Here is a 17,076-nt window from a genome sequence, read left to right as displayed (position 1 = left end):
ATCGGCTGCCAGCCTCGAGAAATCACCCCCGCAGCATGGCCGTCCCTGGATACAGGCTGGGAGTTGACGTAGGAGGGTGAGTAATGTGTCGCTCCAAATCTGCTCTACTGGCTGCCTAAGTATCGCCCAAACCCGGCATACTTACACAGCTGCTAGTCTCGAATCACATCATGTCCGAGATGTTGCATTTGCCCCGTAGCCACGGCTATATCCCCTTGCCCCTCCCTTCAAACGCCACCAGACACGGAAAAGCGACAATAGCGTGCGGCTGACTCGAGCCCAGGACCTTTACCGATGGTAGGCATCATCTCATGTAGCCCTCACATTCATTCTTTAACCCACTCAGTCTGTGTAATTACCCCCAGCGGAGAGGCCGTTCGCACAAAGATACCCACGGACACCCAGGACCAGTCCATTGGAGTGCAAAAAGGTGTGCAGCAAGCCCGTAAGATCCTGAAAGAAAAGTACAACTGGCAAGGTAAATTCCAATACATACACCATGGCACCACAACTGCCACCAATGCTGTCCTTGAAGCCAAGGGCGCCAAATGCGGCCTTATCGTTACAAAGGGCCACAAGGACATCTTGGCTGTCAGACGGAGCCATATTCCAGGTGGACTCGGAGCTTGGATGAACTACGAGCAACCTGAGCCTCTTGTACCTCTAGAACGGACCATCGAAGTCAAAGAGCGCATCAAAATTGATGGCAGTGTCTACTGCGAATTGGATGAACAGCGCTTTCGGCATGACTTGCAGGACCTCAAGCAACAAGAGCCCGAAGCGATTGCCGTGTCCTTGCTGAATTCATTTACCAACAACGCCCATGAAGAGCGCATCAAGGCTGTATTGCATGAAGAATTTGGGCCACACGTTGAGATTGTCACATCAGCGGACGTCTTGCCAGAGATTCAAGAATACGAGCGCACGGCCACAACAGCTACAAATGCAATGGTCAAACCGGTAGTCAAGAAATACATGCAGAACCTCCAGAACAAGCTTGCCAAAGATACCGATGTAATTCGGATCCTGAAGTCTGATGGAGATTTGACTTCAGTCCAGCTCGCAGGCGAGACACCTGTGCGCATTCTCATGAGTGGCCCAGCTGGTGGTGTCAAGGCTGTCTCGCATTTGGTTGCCAAAAACACACCCTACAAGAATCTCATAACGTTTGATATGGGCGGCACGAGCACTGACTGCGCTTTGCTCAAAGGTAGTGAGGCCATCATCCGACAAGAAACCCAAATTGGTCATCTGTCAGTGCGCGCGCCATCAGTCGATGTAAATACAGTGGGGGCTGGCGGAGGCTCTATTGCGGTATACAATGACTTCACCAAGAGTCTGCGTGTAGGACCAGAGTCCAGTGGCGCCACACCAGGTCCGGCAGCTTACGGCAAAGGTGGTGTACAAGCGACCGTTACGGATGCGAACCTGACATTAGGAAGACTACCGTCAAAGCTGCTGGGTGGCACTTTCGAACTTGATGTCGTAGCATCCAATAAGGCAGTTGAGTCGCTCGCCAAACAAATGGGCATTGATACGACGTCGGCAGCCGAAGGGATCATCGATTTGGTAAACGAATCTATGCATGGCGCTCTTCGCCTGGTTTCTGTGGAACAAGGCTACGACCCCAGGGACTTTGCACTTGTAGCGCTCGGTGGAGCTGGGCCTCTTCATGGCAATGCTCTCGGTAAATTACTTGGTTCTTGGCCTGTCATTGTCCCCCCTTCTCCCGGAGTGCTATGTGCTCAGGGTGATGCTATCACCAAAATGTCTTACGAGCAGACTCGCACGTATATCCGAAACCTCTCGCAAACTTCCGAAACGGAACTCAAGGACACGCTGCTAGGACTCAAGGATGATGGTGTGACCAAGATGAAGGCTTCGCTTGCAAACGATGACGCTGAACTCCATGTCATATATCAAGCCGACATGCGATACAGAGGTCAGGAGATGACGCTTACTGTCGGGGTGGACTCTGATGAGCTTGGAAATTCATCTAGTCTGCTTGAGAATCTGCGCGATAAGTTTAATAGAGCACATCAGCATCAGTTCGGCTTCTCCAATGACCATGCAGAAGTCGAGACCATGCGCTTGCGTGCCAAAGTCATTGATGCTTCTGAAGAGGTGGCCTTGAAGCCCGTCGAGCGCGCCAATACCTCGGAGCCATCAGAAGATGCTATCATAGCGAAGCAAAACATTGTGTATGACGGCAAGCAGGTAGAAGCAACTTTCTGGGACCGCACGCTACTTGGTGGTGCTGGAAAGATTGTATACGGTCCAGCTGTCATCTCGGAGATGGACTCTAATACTCTGATACTTCCCGGCTTCTTTGGCGAGATTGATTCCATGGGCAATATCCTCATATGGCCTATAGACAAGAAAGCGTCGGAAAAGGTGGCACATACGAGGGAATCCGCAGAGAAGCTTATCCGGGATTATCCCATCGTTGCAACTCTCATTGCTTCTGCGCTTGGTTCCATTCGAAGAGAAATGGATACCCTTGTTAGTAACTCCACTAGCAATTTTCGTCTGACACATACTAATGTTCATGATCCAACTATAGATGCTTCGCTGCGCGATGAGTCCAGCTATTCGTGAGCAACAAGACGAGTTCAATGTTATTACCAATACCCGTGGCCAAATGCTAGTTGGTCAATTCGGGTCTTTCATAACTGAATTCTTGGCAGGCTGGGACGGGACTATTGAGGAAGGCGATGTATTCATCACCAACGATGTTTATCAGATTGATGGTGCTGTCTCACACCTTAACGACATCGTCGCACTGCTGCCCATATACTACGAGCATCGACTTATAGGCTGGGCGGCCAACTTTGGCCATTTGACCGATGTTCAAGCCAAGGTACCAGGATCCATGAGTGTCAATGCTAATACAATCTTCGAAGATGGCCTGCAAATTCCGATCGTCAAGCTCTACGCAAAAGGCGTATACAATGAGAGTCTTGCAGCTGTCCTTTTCCGCAATTCACGGGTGCCGGAATGGTTCCAGAGTGATCTCATGGCCCTTGTGACTGCCTGCCGCACAGCCGCTACTCGGGTTGTCGAGCTCTGCGACCGTTACACACCAGAAGTATACGAAGCAGCCACGGAGTCGCTACTTGAGCAAAACAGGATCGCCATTAAGACCGTTATCGACGAGAAACTCGGCACCCAGGAATCAAGCTTCACAGACTTTGTTGACGACGACGGACAAGGCATAGGACCGTATGCGATTTCATGTTCCATGAAGAAAGAGAATGGAAAGTTGGTATTTGACTGGGACGGTACATCGCCGCAATCCAGTTCTGCGATGAACTTTTATCTTTCGGTTAACATGTTCAAAATGTTTGTTGGTTATCACCTCCTGGCAATACACGACCCCCACGCCATTGTCAATGATGGCTTCCACGATCTACTCGATGTCAGAATTCCAACTGGTACCATTCTTCGCCCTGTCCGACCAGCTGCCGTCAGTTGTCGGACACATGCCTTAGGTCGTGTAATGGACATTCTACAAGCGCTATTTGGGCAACAAAACCCTGAACATCGCAGCGCAGCTGGATTTTCAGATTCGCCACATCTCTTCTACTCTGGCTTTAATCCTGAAGGCGAATTCTTTTTGATGTACCAGATCGGTTTCGGAGGTGTCCCTGCACGGCCCATTGGTGACGGACCCGACTGCCACTGCCTATTCCCCGCAATCAAATCAATACCCACGGAGAATATTGAGCTTTACTTCCCCGTCATCATCGAAGCCAACGAAGCGTTACCGGACTCTGGAGGTGCAGGATACTATCGTGGCGGAAACGCACAAAGAACAATATACAGATTCTTATGTGAAGGAGATGTCAGCATTCACGATGACAGATGGCTCGTCAAGCCTTGGGGTGTCAATGGTGGCAAGCCTGGAAGCAGGTCAAGGAAGGTGTTGTATCGGAATAATAGTTTTGGCACAGCGGAAGAGAAAGACAACGTTGAGATGTGTCATTCCAAGCAAGATTATTTGCACGTCCATCCAGGTGAGATTGAGACCTTGCAGTGCACCTTGACGTATAAACTAATAGCACCCAGGCGATGTTTTGGAATGGATAACCTGGGGCGGCGGAGGCCTGGGTGACCCCCTCACACGACCTCAAGAGCAAGTAGCCAAGGAAGTCCACCGCCGACTAGTCACTGTGGAAGGTGCCAGAGCCAACTACGGTGTGATTGTTGACCCAAAGACCTTTGCTGTCGACGAAGCTGCCACTACGCGCCTTCGTGAATCAATGCACAATGAGCGTGCGAAGACGGGATATACCACGCATGATACGATAGACCGTGGAGGCAAGATGAGCGATGTATTGGCGAAATGTGAAGCAGAGACTGGAATAAAGCCGCCCATGCCGCAATGGGAGAAGAAGGCTTATGGACCGCATGCGGGGTTGGCGTACGTGAAGAAGTGGTATGAAACAATGTCGCGGGAGGGTATGAAGAGATGGAATGAGCTGTGAGCTGGATGTTGGTGTAGTTGCAATTCAGATTTGATGCTTTCATCCCAACCATCTCAACATAATCAACATGACAACTGTAAGTCGCAAAAAAAAACCTGCGTTTATGTTTACTAAACTATCTCAATATCTACAACGAATTCAAAATGCAGCATGCCCATCGGACCACAAACACAACGGGGACACAACTTCTGCTAAAAATAATAATTCTAGCAGTTTTTTTTTATCTGCCTTTCTAAGTGCAGATAGTACGGCCACCATTACCCGACAAATTCCACTTTGTCTTATTCACCGTGCAAGGACTCTCGCGCACCGTCGTGCCATCCACCCTTAGCGAAATCGCAATATCGCGACTATTCGCAAACTCTGTCCTAGCCGCTAGACGTACCTCGCCGCCGCCACTCACGGTACCGCCCTTGATGTTAACATTGTAGCAGTTCTCGAGTAGGATAGCGTTATTGCCCGTGTTGGCTATGTCCACACTCGCGATCTCGGCACCACCAGACGCAGAGACGCAAAAGACGCCGCGGCCGCCTCCGCGAGCACGCACGCGGTTGACGTAGATGTTAGTTCCGTAGCCGCCGTTGAGCTTGCCGGCTTCGTTGGCGAAGCGGAGGGCAGCATAGCCAGTACCTGCGCCGCAGTTGTCGCAGTCCACAGTGCCGACTTTGGCATTTGTGACTTTCTGGAGTAAAAGGCCGCACTCACCGACGTTCTTGCCGATGACTGTGCCGATGTCGAGGCGGTCGATGTTCCAGGTCTCGATGCAGTGAGATGTGCCGCCGTTGCAGGTGACGGTGCCGATTTTAACGTTGGAGTTTGCGGCGCGGTCGCGGTCGAAGCGGATGCCCATTCCTGATTGCAGGTTGAAGGTTAGGGTGCCGAGGGTGAGGTCCTTTGTGCCGGAGAAGCGCAGGCCGAAGTAGGTGGAGCCGGCCATGGTGAGGTAGGGGATGCTGACGCCGGTTTGGTCAGTGACTTCGATGTTGCCGCTGCCGCTCTTAGTGGCGACGGTGATTGTGCCGCAGCCTTCGAAGGTTTTGCCGCTGGTGATGCGGATGGTGTTTGCGCCGATGTTTCCGGATGCCATGATGGAGACGCGCTGGCCGCTGGTGATGCCGTCGACGGCGGTTTGGATCGCTTTGAGGTAGTCGGAGCCCGTGTAGAGGTTTGTGGATCCTCTGGTTGCAGTGAAGGAGCTTCCTGAGCCGGTGACTTTGGCGTGGGGAGTGCCTGAGCCGCACTGGGCGGAGGCGAGTGAAGCCAGAGCCAGCACGGCTGTGAAGGTACTCGACGAAAACATGATGGGCGAGTCGATCGCAGGTCGAGAGAAAAAGAGGAATGGATAGAGGACAGGAAAAAGGGAAACCCGCAACCCTTTTTCAAACAGACATTTCAGGAAATTGTGCAGTGCAACCTTCTCTTTTGTAATACCATAGCACACCGTGGCTGGGCGGAATAATACCACTCACCCCATCCCATCACCCCCAAGAGCCTTGGGACCTGTATAAAATAGACAGACCCGCACCCCCCCTTCCCCACATCCCTGTCTCCTCTCCGCTGAGCGAGTGATGTTGCGGGTTGAACGCAATGATGTCGCGAGCCCCGCCCAATTAACGTTAATTTTCCGAGCAACCAGCACGGCTCCAACGCTGGCACGAAAAGTTAAAAAAAGAAAGAGGGAGAGAGAGAGGACCGAGTCCGGGGTACATTCCCCCATTTCAAAACATGGTGTAAGCAGAAAGCGGGCAGAGCAAAATCGCGAATTACGGCTACCAAGACGCGGGATTGCTCACAACCCAACTTTACCGCCTCAAGCCAAACTTGAATGGTGGAAATTGAGAGAAAAAAAACCGGCATGATTTCTGCATATGCTCAGTTGATCTTCTTTGACTACCTACCTACCTACCTAATCCATCGGCCTTCAATCTGGCGAATTCTCAGCGCGCGCCTCTCTAATCACAATGTCCCACGTATCCCGCACCCCCGCGGTACTGCCATGATTCATTGCTCACCCTCATCTTATTACCCTCTCTTTTCCTTTTCGCGTAACCTTCGTCCGCAAAACGAACCACGTGCAGACTTGGCGGTTATAACCTTTTCATCTCCACTATTGGCCATCCCCTCCCCGCCCATCTCCGTCTGTCAGATATTCGCGAATGCGTGTGCGTGCGTGTTGCGAGAAACCCCCCGCTGCGGGCTACAAAGTGGACACGATATAGTTTGAGAATACATACAGCCTTTTTTCCCCTCCCCCACATGTGTTCAGGAAGGAGTCCCGCCGGGAGAAAAAAAAGAGGGGGGGGGAATATGGAGGCGGATGGCTATTTCTGATTTTCTCCGCTGCATCATCGCGCGTGCATTGGGGGGGTTGTTTGCCAAGTGAGGAAGAGGGCGCGTGTGTAAGTAGCCAAGAGGCCAAGAGTTCAGATCTAGAGTAGATCGTGAAACGTAGGTTTCAGGCGGGATGGGTAGTGCGCAACACCCTGGTATGCGAATTTCACCGTCTGGTGATTATGTAGTTTTGGAGATGCACATTTGCCTCGGGCGAGGGATGGGTTTTTTTTCTGGAAGTACTGTGGAAAATGTGCGTACTTGCTGGGAAAGAGCGGAGACGTGGGGGTGTGTGACGGTGGTGCTGGTGGAGTTTATGTTTGGATTGACTCCCGCATATAGCGTAGTAAGTATTCGTACGTATGATCTTAGTGCTGGGACAGTCGAGGGAACATGGAAATTTTGCAAGACGAACGTTTTCTCAATTTAGATCTAGTACTAACACTACATTGAGCTATACACGTCCGGATTCATGAAATCGGACCTTGATTGATCCCAAATATACAATCATGACAAACTTCCTCGCACCAAAAAAGAAACCCCCATTTACAATCACAACAACCGAATACAAACTTACTCAAACACATCACTGACATACCTATCCTCCTTCACCTTCTCCAACCACGTCTCAGCATCCTCCTGCGTCTTCCCAGGAAACGTATCCCTATAAATCTTCATACACATCTCGCCCGTACTCTTAGCCAGCTTGCTCGCGCTACCACAAATGAATAGCTTCGCCCCCTTCTCGCCAAACAGCTCAGCCAGCTCCTTGCGCTCGTCCCACATGCGATCAGGCACATGCTGCACTTTCTGTCCCTCAGGAGCGACTTTGGAGAAGCAGCCGCGCACGCTGACGACGCCTTCGGCTTCCCACTGGGCGAGCTCGTCGGAGTATATGAAGTCTTTTTCGTGATGGCGGCAGCCAAAGTATAGGATTGCGGGTCCAATGGCTGCGTTGCGCGCTTTCTTGATGGTCGCCCGTTCCTGAATGAAGCCGCGCATGGGGGCGAGACCGGAGCCGGCGCAAATCATGATGATGGGCATCGTGGGGTCCGTAGGCAGATGGAAGTTGATGTTTGTAGGCCGTGTGAAGCACTTGATTCTCTCGCCTGGTTCTCGGCTCGCAAGGTAGGTCGATGCTACGCCGTGGAAGCGACGATTCTCTCCGCTCCAGGCAGCCTCGTCGTGCACATCGTAGGTTATGGAAGCGGTCAGACGCTGGACAGTCGAGCCGTCTGGTGCTTGGACAAAATCAACATTGGCTAGCGGAGAGCTGGAAATGCTGTATTGGCGGGGAGACAGGGGCTTGAGTAAGTCAAGGTAAACAGCAAAAGGGAGCTTGCACTCGGGGTGGTCTTCGAGGATATCCAGGATGCTATAGCGGGAGGGAATGACCTTGGCCTTGTAGACTTCATCGCTTGCAAACTCGAGCAAGCCGGCGCGCTTGTCTTCCGGTGTCACATCCGCAAGCATCTTCAACTGCTTTTGTGAGATTGGTGTACCAAGCTCCACACGCGTCATGAGAATTTCGTAGATGGATGCATGTCCCTCAGTAGCCAGAAATGTCTTGTTGGTTCCAGTAATCGAGATGGTGTCGTCCGGCGAAAGATCGAAGCGTCGCATAACTCGCTTCACGGTATCCGAGTTGTTGAGAGGCAGGACAACCATGTAGTCTCCAGAGCGGTACGAGCTGCCGGCTGGCAACTCGATCTCCATGTGCCTCTTGGACAGACCGACCTCAGCCCCACCCAGGTCTTTGTTGACCTTGACCTGCCCAGAGGAGATGTTTTTGCCCCCAAGATACGTCGCGAATTTGGGAGCCTTTATCTCGGCCTGAAGTGTCCCATCAAGAACTTCGACAGTTGTACCACTCGCCTCTCGAAGACTAGTCCACATTTGTTCAGACCAGCTCTCCCATGGTCCCATGATGTCTTCCTTTACGTTGACAAAACCGGTCTCTGTGAATCGCGTTGCGCCCATCTTCTCAAGAAGCTCGTCGGTCTTCTTTGGGACACGGTGGTATGTGTGCGTCCAATCACTGTTGCCAACACCAAAGACGGCATATTGAACACCCTCCAGCATCTTTGAGTCTGCATTATTCTCCAGCCATGCGGTAAATTTCTTCGCGTTGTCTGCCGGTTTGCCTTCATACGAAGGCTCAATAATGACGATTGGCTGATCTTTTGGAATGTGTTCGGTGGCAGAGTCCAAGCTGCCCACGTTTGCTTTGAATCCGAATCGAGCTGCGTTTGTCTCCAGATCCTCGGCATATGATTTGCAAGTACCCGCATTTGATCCATAGAGGACGGTGATTGGCTTTGCATCTCTTCCAGAAGCATCTCCTGCTACCTTGGCTTTCCCATCATCAGCGGCAGGATTTGTCGATGAAGGAGCGCTGCCACCAACTGCCCCAAGACTGGCCATCGTGCGCCCAGGCCGTCTCCGTACTTTGATCTTAAGATCCTTGGGCTTCTGTGTGATTGTGACCGAGACCTCTGCCATATGAGATTAGAAATGCTACAATGTTGAACTGTTTATATGTGCACTTACGGAGTTGGTAGCCGGGATCTGCCAGTTCGACTTGGAACTTTTGCAGAATGAGCGCCACAGTCATGATCATCTCTTGCTCGGCAAAAGTACGCCCAATGCAAGCTCGCATACCATCACCAAACGCTTTCCATGAATTTGGCGGCAGGTTCTCCCAGCCGCCATTCAAGAAACGTTCAGGCCGGAATACATGGGCGTCGTCGCCCCAAACCTTGGGGTCGTGGTGTAGGCCTCGCAAGTTCATCAAAATGACATCCTCTGGCTCTACTTCATACTTTTCCTACTGGTCTTTAGTATGTACAGTCTACTTGGGGAGGAGATGAAAACTTACAGCAATCTTGGTTTTTTGCAGTGCGTGCTTGCCGTTGATTCCAATAGGACCAAGGAAACGCAGCGCTTCATAAATGGCGTACTTGATGTAAACCAGCTTTGGGATGTGCTTGATGTCCAGAGGACCATCTCCAAGAACCTCGTCAACTTCTTGCTGGGCTCTGAGATATGTGTCGGGGTTCTTGAGAAGATGGAAGAACAAGAAGCCAAGAGTACCGCTCGTTGTTTCGTGGCCAGCCACCAAAAAGGTTACCATGTTGTATCGCACAAGTTCTTTGGACATCTTCTCGCCAGTCACTTTGTCTACACCTTCAAGCATGGGGTTCAGTAGATCTCTCGCATCTGGCTGCGGATGTGCTATGCGCTCCTCGATGATCTCATCGCAAAGTTTATGCATCTGCCTCACATTTTCCTGGCGGTTGGCTTCGGCAAAAACACGTAGCTTGTTCTCAATGCCAGTGCGAGTAGCTCGCCTTCCAGACTCAACGAGGACTTCGACCATTTGTTCGACAAACGGATGCGCCTTGTCAGAGTAGAAGTTGTTGAACCTGTATCCGAACGCGCATAGACCAATCATGTCGAATGTTAATCTGGTAGTAGCGGGTGAGCAACTTTCCCTAGCAAGACCAGCTGACGCAACTTACCTTGTGAAATCATCACTGCAATAGATTTCGTGTTCTGGTCCGAATCGGTCCCATCTAAGCAGCATCTGTGTCGTAATGTCCATCATGTCATCAAACATCTTACGGATGCCCATGGGGCCGAAAACAGGCATCAGCAGGCGATGGGCAACTCCCCATTCCTGATCCGTGGTCAGCTGCAAGCATCTCACAAGGCGAAAAATTAGCTCACCTTCTCGCCTGGGTAGGCTGTGAAAAGCCCATTTCCAGTGAGAGCTCGCACTTCTTCAAGAGTGGCATTGATTGGCTTTTCAAAACGGTCTCCGTCGCAGCAGTCGTTTATTGTGTCATGCGAAGAGACGACTATTATTCTTCCTGGCCGGCCTGGAATATGAAGCTGAAAGATCTCGCCATAGATATCTGAAAGTCTTTGGATGGAGCCTGGGGCATCGTCTGAATCGATGGCTCCAATATTGCCGATGAGCAAATGTGGTGGTGGCTGCGGTATTGGGACAGAGTTAGACGACTGGGACGCCATTGTTGCAGGATGTCCAACAATGGAGAAGATATGAATTGAATTACAAGAATTGTAGCCTCTTGCAGGTACAGAGGTGGTGTCTTTGAAGTTGGGGCTCAGCCTGCTTCCTATATACCACTCAGCCTGGTAGCAACAAGCGCCGTGCCTTGTCAGCCTTGCCCTCATCCATGTATGATGGTTGGCATGCATTCGGCCGACTCGGGCGAGGCCTGGTGGACTTGTCTGCCTAGCTGCTGACTTTACAGGGATATATCAGGCCAGGAACGTTGTTCATGCAGCCAGTAGGCTGCCCTGAAAAGCCAAGGTGTGGCACAGTAAGCCCTTGTGAGTTCAGCTGCACGAGGCTGTGTCATCCTCACGGTTACCTATAGCGCTGTGTCAGCGCATCGAGCATGTATGTAATGCCAGCTCCGACCAATGCGTGTTCGCATCAAGTGTTACGCTGCGTTCGGTCATGAAAACATCCTCGGCCGGTGACGACCTCGGTTTCCAGGGCGCTGGGACGGTCCGTCTGCTCTTTGCATTGGCACTCTACTACTCTGCTACTAGTCGCAAGCAGCTACTATAGTGCGTTATTTCATCTGGTAGACTCCAACTGTTGCTAAGCCTTACAGAAATCTGGAATACAATCGCAATGCTCTGTTTCGGATGATGGGTGTCCGGTGCATGTGCCGGCTTTGATCTGAGGTTGTTCAGCTGCTATTGACGTAATCGCAAGGCAGGGAAATCGGCTCACGTATGAATGCTCGCTTTGCCAAGGCTTGTGCTAACAGCTTTTTTTCAGCAGCACCTAGGATTAATTGCATGGAGTAATTCCGCCCCTGTTGATAGATACGAGCAAAAGCATGTGTTTGAAGTTCAGCCCCGCATGTATCGTATGAGCATGCAGGTATAATGGGGTTGGTAATTCGTCGTTACTGTATCAAAGAAGGCAGCAGTTGCGACATACTTTTCACCATCTTCCTACCACATCTTTGACTTTGCCTATCTTTGTCACTAGTTAAATGTCTCAGTAATCGCCAAAATATTCCAAGGGGACTGATCGCGTCAATGACAGTAGCAGGACATGCCGAACGGGAACAGTATCTCCTCACGCGGCCAGTGCGCAAGGCAAACGACTCATAATAGATGAATATGTTTGATTCAAAGTTCAAAACTAGAGACGCGAAAGTCCACCGACGCGCTATGCAAAACAACAAAACGAGCTCCGTCTTAGTTCGCGACAGAAAAATCCCAAATCGGTGAAAATTTACCCAAGGCATCCTCTTATCAGGACTCAGCCCATCCCAAACGCCATGCTCAATGCTATGCTTCGCTGCGTAAAAACCATTGTTTCAAGAGACATTTTTTTGAGAAAAAAAAAGGTTGGACAAAAGAAAATGAGGTGAACAACTTAGGCGAGACCAAAGGTTCCCTTCAGGCGCCTCCAGAGCTCCTTGCCCATGGCTCGCCTGGTGTCTTCGGTACGGAGCGCAGCCTCCTTGTTCTCGCTGGCCCTACGGAGCAAGAAGTTCAAGCACTCGGCAGTAGTGCCCCAGGTCATGCACTTGACAACCTTGGCCTGCTTGTCGGCCTTCATGGTCTCGTCTTGAACCAACGCCTGGGAGATTTCATCGGCCATACCCTGGAGTTGGGCATATGTCAAACGCGGTAGCTTCTCGGGAGAGGTGGCGAGCATCTGAGAGGCACGGATCTTCTGAGCAGCTTTGACGGAAGCCAGATTGTGAGTTGCAAGGACAATGTTCACCTGAGGGAAGGGTGTGCCGGGTGTTGGTGCAGGAACCTTGTCGGTCCATTGTTGGCGGACGACAGCGTCGGCGATGGCATCGTAGTTGGCGTCGGTTTCGGCCTTGGTATCAAAGGTGAGGTGCTTGGGCTCCGAAGTCAGGTATGCGCCGCGTACGAGCTTGACACCGGCAATGTATCCACCCTTTGAAGCCATCTCGAGATGCTGTGCCAACCGCTCGGCAATGTTGCGGAGGTAGCATTGGTACGTGATGTAGAGAACGGCATGGCCTCGCTCGGGGGTGTTGTACTTCTTCTGCAGAGCAAGTGTCCATTTCTCGAGGCCACGGTTGGTAGCTTCTTCTTCAGCGCCAGGAAGGAGACTGACGCCCTTGGCTGCGGCAGCATCGCAGGCTGCTGTGATGGCGTCCCACATCTCGGGCGTAGCGTCTTCCTGGTTTTTGAGGAGGTGTAAAGCGTGACGACCGAGACCCGACCATCTACAAGATTGTTAGCACCTACTTTGGACGAGTGTTGCTTTGGAATACGTACTTGAGTCCAACAAAGTCACCCTCCTTGGCCATCTCAACACTTTGGAGCATGCCCTTTCTCCATACCTCAATCTCCTTCTTGGTCTCGGCTGCGGTCGGCGCCTCTCCGCCAAGTACCTCGAGTGCGTACTCAAACAGAATACCGCCATAGCCCAAGGTCCTAGCAAAGTCGGTGTTCCTTACTACCTCGTCTTTGTGCTCGCCGACGCAGAACTGAGCGTAAAAGGTCTTCTTGAGCAGGTTGGAGAGGACAGGGTTGCGCTCAATGCTCATGATGTAGGATTTGGACTCGAGCATGCGACGTAGGAGGCCAAAGCATGCATTGAGGAGCAATGGCTGCGAGGACATTGCGGTGATGAGGTAGGAACGGAGAACAGCAGATGTCGGCAGAAGACCAAGAACTGGCTTTGTCTGAGCAATTTGGGACTCTGGCTGGCTGGAAAGGAGGTCGGATGTGTGCGATGACGTCGGTACAGATACATTCTGGCGTGCACTCTGATGAACGTATCTGGGTGTTTGTGAGAGGGTCCTTGAGGTTTGGGAAAGAGCAAGACGCTGGAAGCGTTGGAGGTTCTGTCTCCGGAGCATCATGGCGGACATTGTGATGGGTATTGGGTGGTAGGTAGTGGATAGTGGGTGATGTGTGGTGGTCAAGTCGGGTCCGGCGGCCTCCTTGTATAGAGCACTCGGAGTCAGTGCGGTGCCAGGGCTTCTGAGTCCGGGGAAGTATGCTCGGGTGGATTGCGTAGATCAACAGGTCTTGTGACCTTGGGTGATGCAGTGCATGCCATATATACCGTGCATCGTGGGCGTGTTGTTTGGACAGGGCGGAGCGCAATGCTCGGCTTGCGTCGGCTCGCGCTAGTGAAACTCGACGATGCTCCAGAGGGTACCAGACTGACGCGGGCGTATCGGCCCTGGCCCATTGGCCACCCCTAGCAGCCCCGATGATGGCGTTGCCCTGTCTAGACAGCAGCAGCTTCTGGAAATGACGATTGCGGTAGTGTTTGCAAAGTAGTGCCGATTGCGTCTGCGATGCCTGGTACTGTCCTCGTCGACGCCAGGCATTGAAAACCTGAGGCTAGAGGCAGTCGTGCCTACGTATGCCCAGTCTCGCCAGACCGACCCCTCAGCCGCACCGTCTTGCTCTTGCTTTTGCTTTGATTGTCCAGCCGTGACCATCGTGACCACTCTCGTATGCATGCCTGTTACCCCACAGTCGGCGAGATGCACTGCACGCTGCATAGGTCCTATCGCGGCCTCTCCATGGTTTGCCCAGAGCCGAGCGTAGCCATGCCGTCCTCGCTCTCCATGCGCGGTCAGCCCCCATTCTTCTTTTCTTCTGACAGCACCATATCCACCTTGGCACCGCTCTTCGTCACGCGTCCCGGTATCGGCTCTCGTGGGGGTTACGCAAAATTCTGTAATCCTCCCATGGCTGCTATGCTGAGCGCGATGAGGGCCGTAGCGGCTGCGGAAAGCGTCGGCGGGCCCACAACGGACCTCCGACAATTAAACTCCTTCCCCACCATGACCATTGACTTGCACGCATTGAGCATTGAAACGCCTTTTCTTTTACCAAAATGTCGATGCATTGTAATCTAGGATTGTTTCGCACGAGATCGCATTGTAGGTATGCACATATCTTGTGTCCTGTAGAGCATAAGCAGACGGCTGTTTCCAGTATCGTGTTTAGTGCTACTTGAACACTTTCGTAAACGCTTGTGCGAATATCTGGATTATTAATTATGAGATTGATCATGCCGTGGCTATGCTGTAAGTGGTGTGGTGTTCTGTGTTGTTGCGGGATAAGGATGTGTTTTCTATCTAACTGGTTGTGCTGAGCTTTCGGATAGGTATCGATAACATCACGTGAGCTTTCCTGAATATCAGACCTAGGCTATACCTAACATGTAATCGAATATAGAAAACTAGTATATATCATGTTTTAGCATTTTACTAGTGCATAGGGCTATAAGCAATCCTCGGCGAAGCTGTTGTCGCCTAAACCGTAGTGAAAGAATACGACTTCCTGCACAATCGAAGAGGCATCGAACCCAATAGATTGAATTTTTCAAAGAACACTCTCTAGTTTTAATTACTCACATCCACAACCGCTAATACAAGATTCTCTATGTTGTATAGATGACTAGAAGTAACTAAAGAAACCTTAGGTGAACTTTCATCTCTTACGCACGAAATTCCACGCACGAACCGCCTCTCCGCGCAGTAGAGTACCCCGCGCAATAAGGTACCCCGCGCAGAAAGATAGTCTGTGTAGTATAGTACCCCGCATTTTAAGCTACTCGGAATTGTAGAGTCAGCCGGTGTAGTGTCTCTATAAGCCAGCAGTACCTTCGTAACTATAATCAATATATCATCAAGCAAATCAAGAAACTGATCTAATTTGAACTTATTTATTATCAACCAAGTCTAACATCATGGAAACTCAAACAATTCCTAAGAAGATGCTAGCATGGCAGAAGCATCTTGGAAACCTTAAACCAGTATGTGTATTATTTTTTTGGAGATAGGTTGTCTATCGCTACCCGACGTATCAAATGAAGCTAACATCGATCCGGATTCGCGTTGAAGTCGACGTCCCTCAACCGCCTGAGGATGGCCTACTGGTAAAAGTCCATGCAGCCGGAGGTAAGGTTCAATTTATCTGTTGTTCCGCTTGCTATATACTATTCGCAAAGAAAATTTGAAACTGAGCAGCAAACTAGTGTGCCATAGTGATATCAGTCTGTTAGAGCTGGAGCCACAACCACCCAATCATTTGAGAAAGTATACACTGGTAGGTATTTACTTATTTTCCTTGGACGAAAGTTCAGTGTCGCGTCGATAAAGCCTGGACGAATCCCGTTGACTCATCTATTCCCAGGGCCACGAAGGTTGTGGTGAAGTCATCTCTGTTGGTTCCGCCGCCACCAAGTTCGTACCAGGTGACATAGTCGCGATCTTGTCGACCCCAGGATGCGGGAAGGACACTTGCCCGGAATGTACTAGGGGTCTTGAAGCGCTCTGCCACACCGGCGAACGCTACGGAATTGGATACGATGGCTCGTTTGCCCCATATGTTGCCATTCGGGAAAGAGCCGCAGTCAAACTACCTGCTGGGCTGAGTCCCGTAATAGGGGCAGTTGTACCTGACGCTGTCTTGACTGCATACGGCGCTACTGTTGAAAGAGCCAACATTAAGAAATCAGATACTGTGTTGCTATTTGGCCTTGGTGGGTTAGGCTTCAACGCGTTACAGATTGTACTCGGTATTGGGGCGAGGGTCATTGTAGTGGATAAACGACAAGAAGTGCTCGACGAGGCTGTTAAGTTTGGCATCAAGCGCGAAGATGTAGTTCCGCCCGGAACCAGTGCCACTGAGTTTGTCACGAACAACCAACTCGTTATCGATAAGACTTTGGACTTTGTTGGTGTTTCAGATACCTTTAGAGCGGCTATTGACTCTGGTAAGTTTGTCCAAGCGCCCTTGATCTAGACACTATGTCGTAGTGATATATCGAGGCTAACATGAACACCATAGTGAGAATAGGGGGAACTGTGGTGGTGGTCGGTCTTATAAACCCTGATATGTCATTCGATTCACGTCCCGCGATCCTAAAGGCAGTTAACGTTCTTTTCACCTTTGGAGGATCATACAAGAGTCTCGAGGCCTCTCTGGACCTCGTCGCAAAGAAGATCGTCAAACCACAGGTCGTAACTAGAAGCCTGAATGATCTCCCTCAAGCTTTAGAAGATTTGCATCATGGAAAGGTGAAAAGTAGAGTGGTTCTTGTACCTGAGATCTTGGCTTAATTGTTTATATTGATTGAGGGCGTTATAGGAGTATCAAAGAAGAAATAACAATTAGGTATCGAGCCTGAACTTAGTCTCTTGCGTTTCTTAGAGTTATCTGAACGATCATGTGCATGAATTGGCTACTTTAT

General features: G+C 50.9%; 6 protein-coding genes across 6 annotated transcripts; 3 read left to right on the top strand and 3 right to left on the bottom strand.

Moving 5' to 3' along the window:
• Positions 1-35: 35 nt before the first annotated feature.
• Positions 36-4,487, top strand: COCCADRAFT_2805 (uncharacterized protein; the record flags this gene model as incomplete). The annotated part of the gene is made up of 5 exons (XM_007711400.1): positions 36-76; positions 284-297; positions 347-2,502; positions 2,564-4,016; positions 4,069-4,487. 5 exons carry the CDS (start codon positions 36-38, stop codon positions 4,485-4,487), a joined length of 4,083 nt encoding a protein of 1,360 aa, XP_007709590.1.
• Positions 4,488-4,719: 232 nt separating this feature from the next.
• Positions 4,720-5,787, bottom strand: COCCADRAFT_89058 (uncharacterized protein; the record flags this gene model as incomplete). Its single annotated transcript, XM_007711461.1, has 1 exon — positions 4,720-5,787. One exon carries the CDS (start codon positions 5,785-5,787, stop codon positions 4,720-4,722), a length of 1,068 nt encoding a protein of 355 aa, XP_007709651.1.
• A 1,604-nt stretch (positions 5,788-7,391) lies between these two features.
• COCCADRAFT_89080 (uncharacterized protein) lies at positions 7,392-10,853 on the bottom strand (the record flags this gene model as incomplete). Its single annotated transcript, XM_007711460.1, has 5 exons — positions 7,392-9,313; positions 9,369-9,645; positions 9,697-10,285; positions 10,340-10,497; positions 10,548-10,853. The coding sequence occupies 5 exons, from the start codon at positions 10,851-10,853 to the stop codon at positions 7,392-7,394; spliced, it is 3,252 nt and encodes a 1,083-aa protein (XP_007709650.1).
• A 1,393-nt stretch (positions 10,854-12,246) lies between these two features.
• On the bottom strand, positions 12,247-13,729 carry COCCADRAFT_34503 (uncharacterized protein; the record flags this gene model as incomplete). Its single annotated transcript, XM_007711433.1, has 2 exons — positions 12,247-13,078; positions 13,131-13,729. 2 exons carry the CDS (start codon positions 13,727-13,729, stop codon positions 12,247-12,249), a joined length of 1,431 nt encoding a protein of 476 aa, XP_007709623.1.
• Positions 13,730-14,326: 597 nt separating this feature from the next.
• COCCADRAFT_89157 (uncharacterized protein) lies at positions 14,327-14,734 on the top strand (the record flags this gene model as incomplete). Its single annotated transcript, XM_007711459.1, has 1 exon — positions 14,327-14,734. The coding sequence occupies one exon, from the start codon at positions 14,327-14,329 to the stop codon at positions 14,732-14,734; it is 408 nt and encodes a 135-aa protein (XP_007709649.1).
• An 836-nt stretch (positions 14,735-15,570) lies between these two features.
• COCCADRAFT_89121 (uncharacterized protein) lies at positions 15,571-16,945 on the top strand (the record flags this gene model as incomplete). The annotated part of the gene is made up of 5 exons (XM_007711458.1): positions 15,571-15,636; positions 15,697-15,781; positions 15,859-15,929; positions 16,017-16,599; positions 16,674-16,945. 5 exons carry the CDS (start codon positions 15,571-15,573, stop codon positions 16,943-16,945), a joined length of 1,077 nt encoding a protein of 358 aa, XP_007709648.1.
• Between the last annotated feature and the right edge of the window lie 131 nt (positions 16,946-17,076).

This window comes from Bipolaris zeicola (genome assembly GCF_000523435.1).
Source record: "Bipolaris zeicola 26-R-13 unplaced genomic scaffold scaffold_29, whole genome shotgun sequence".
In the NCBI taxonomy this organism is placed as follows: Eukaryota; Fungi; Ascomycota; class Dothideomycetes; order Pleosporales; family Pleosporaceae; genus Bipolaris; species Bipolaris zeicola.
This window is presented reverse-complemented; position numbering and strand designations above follow the sequence as displayed.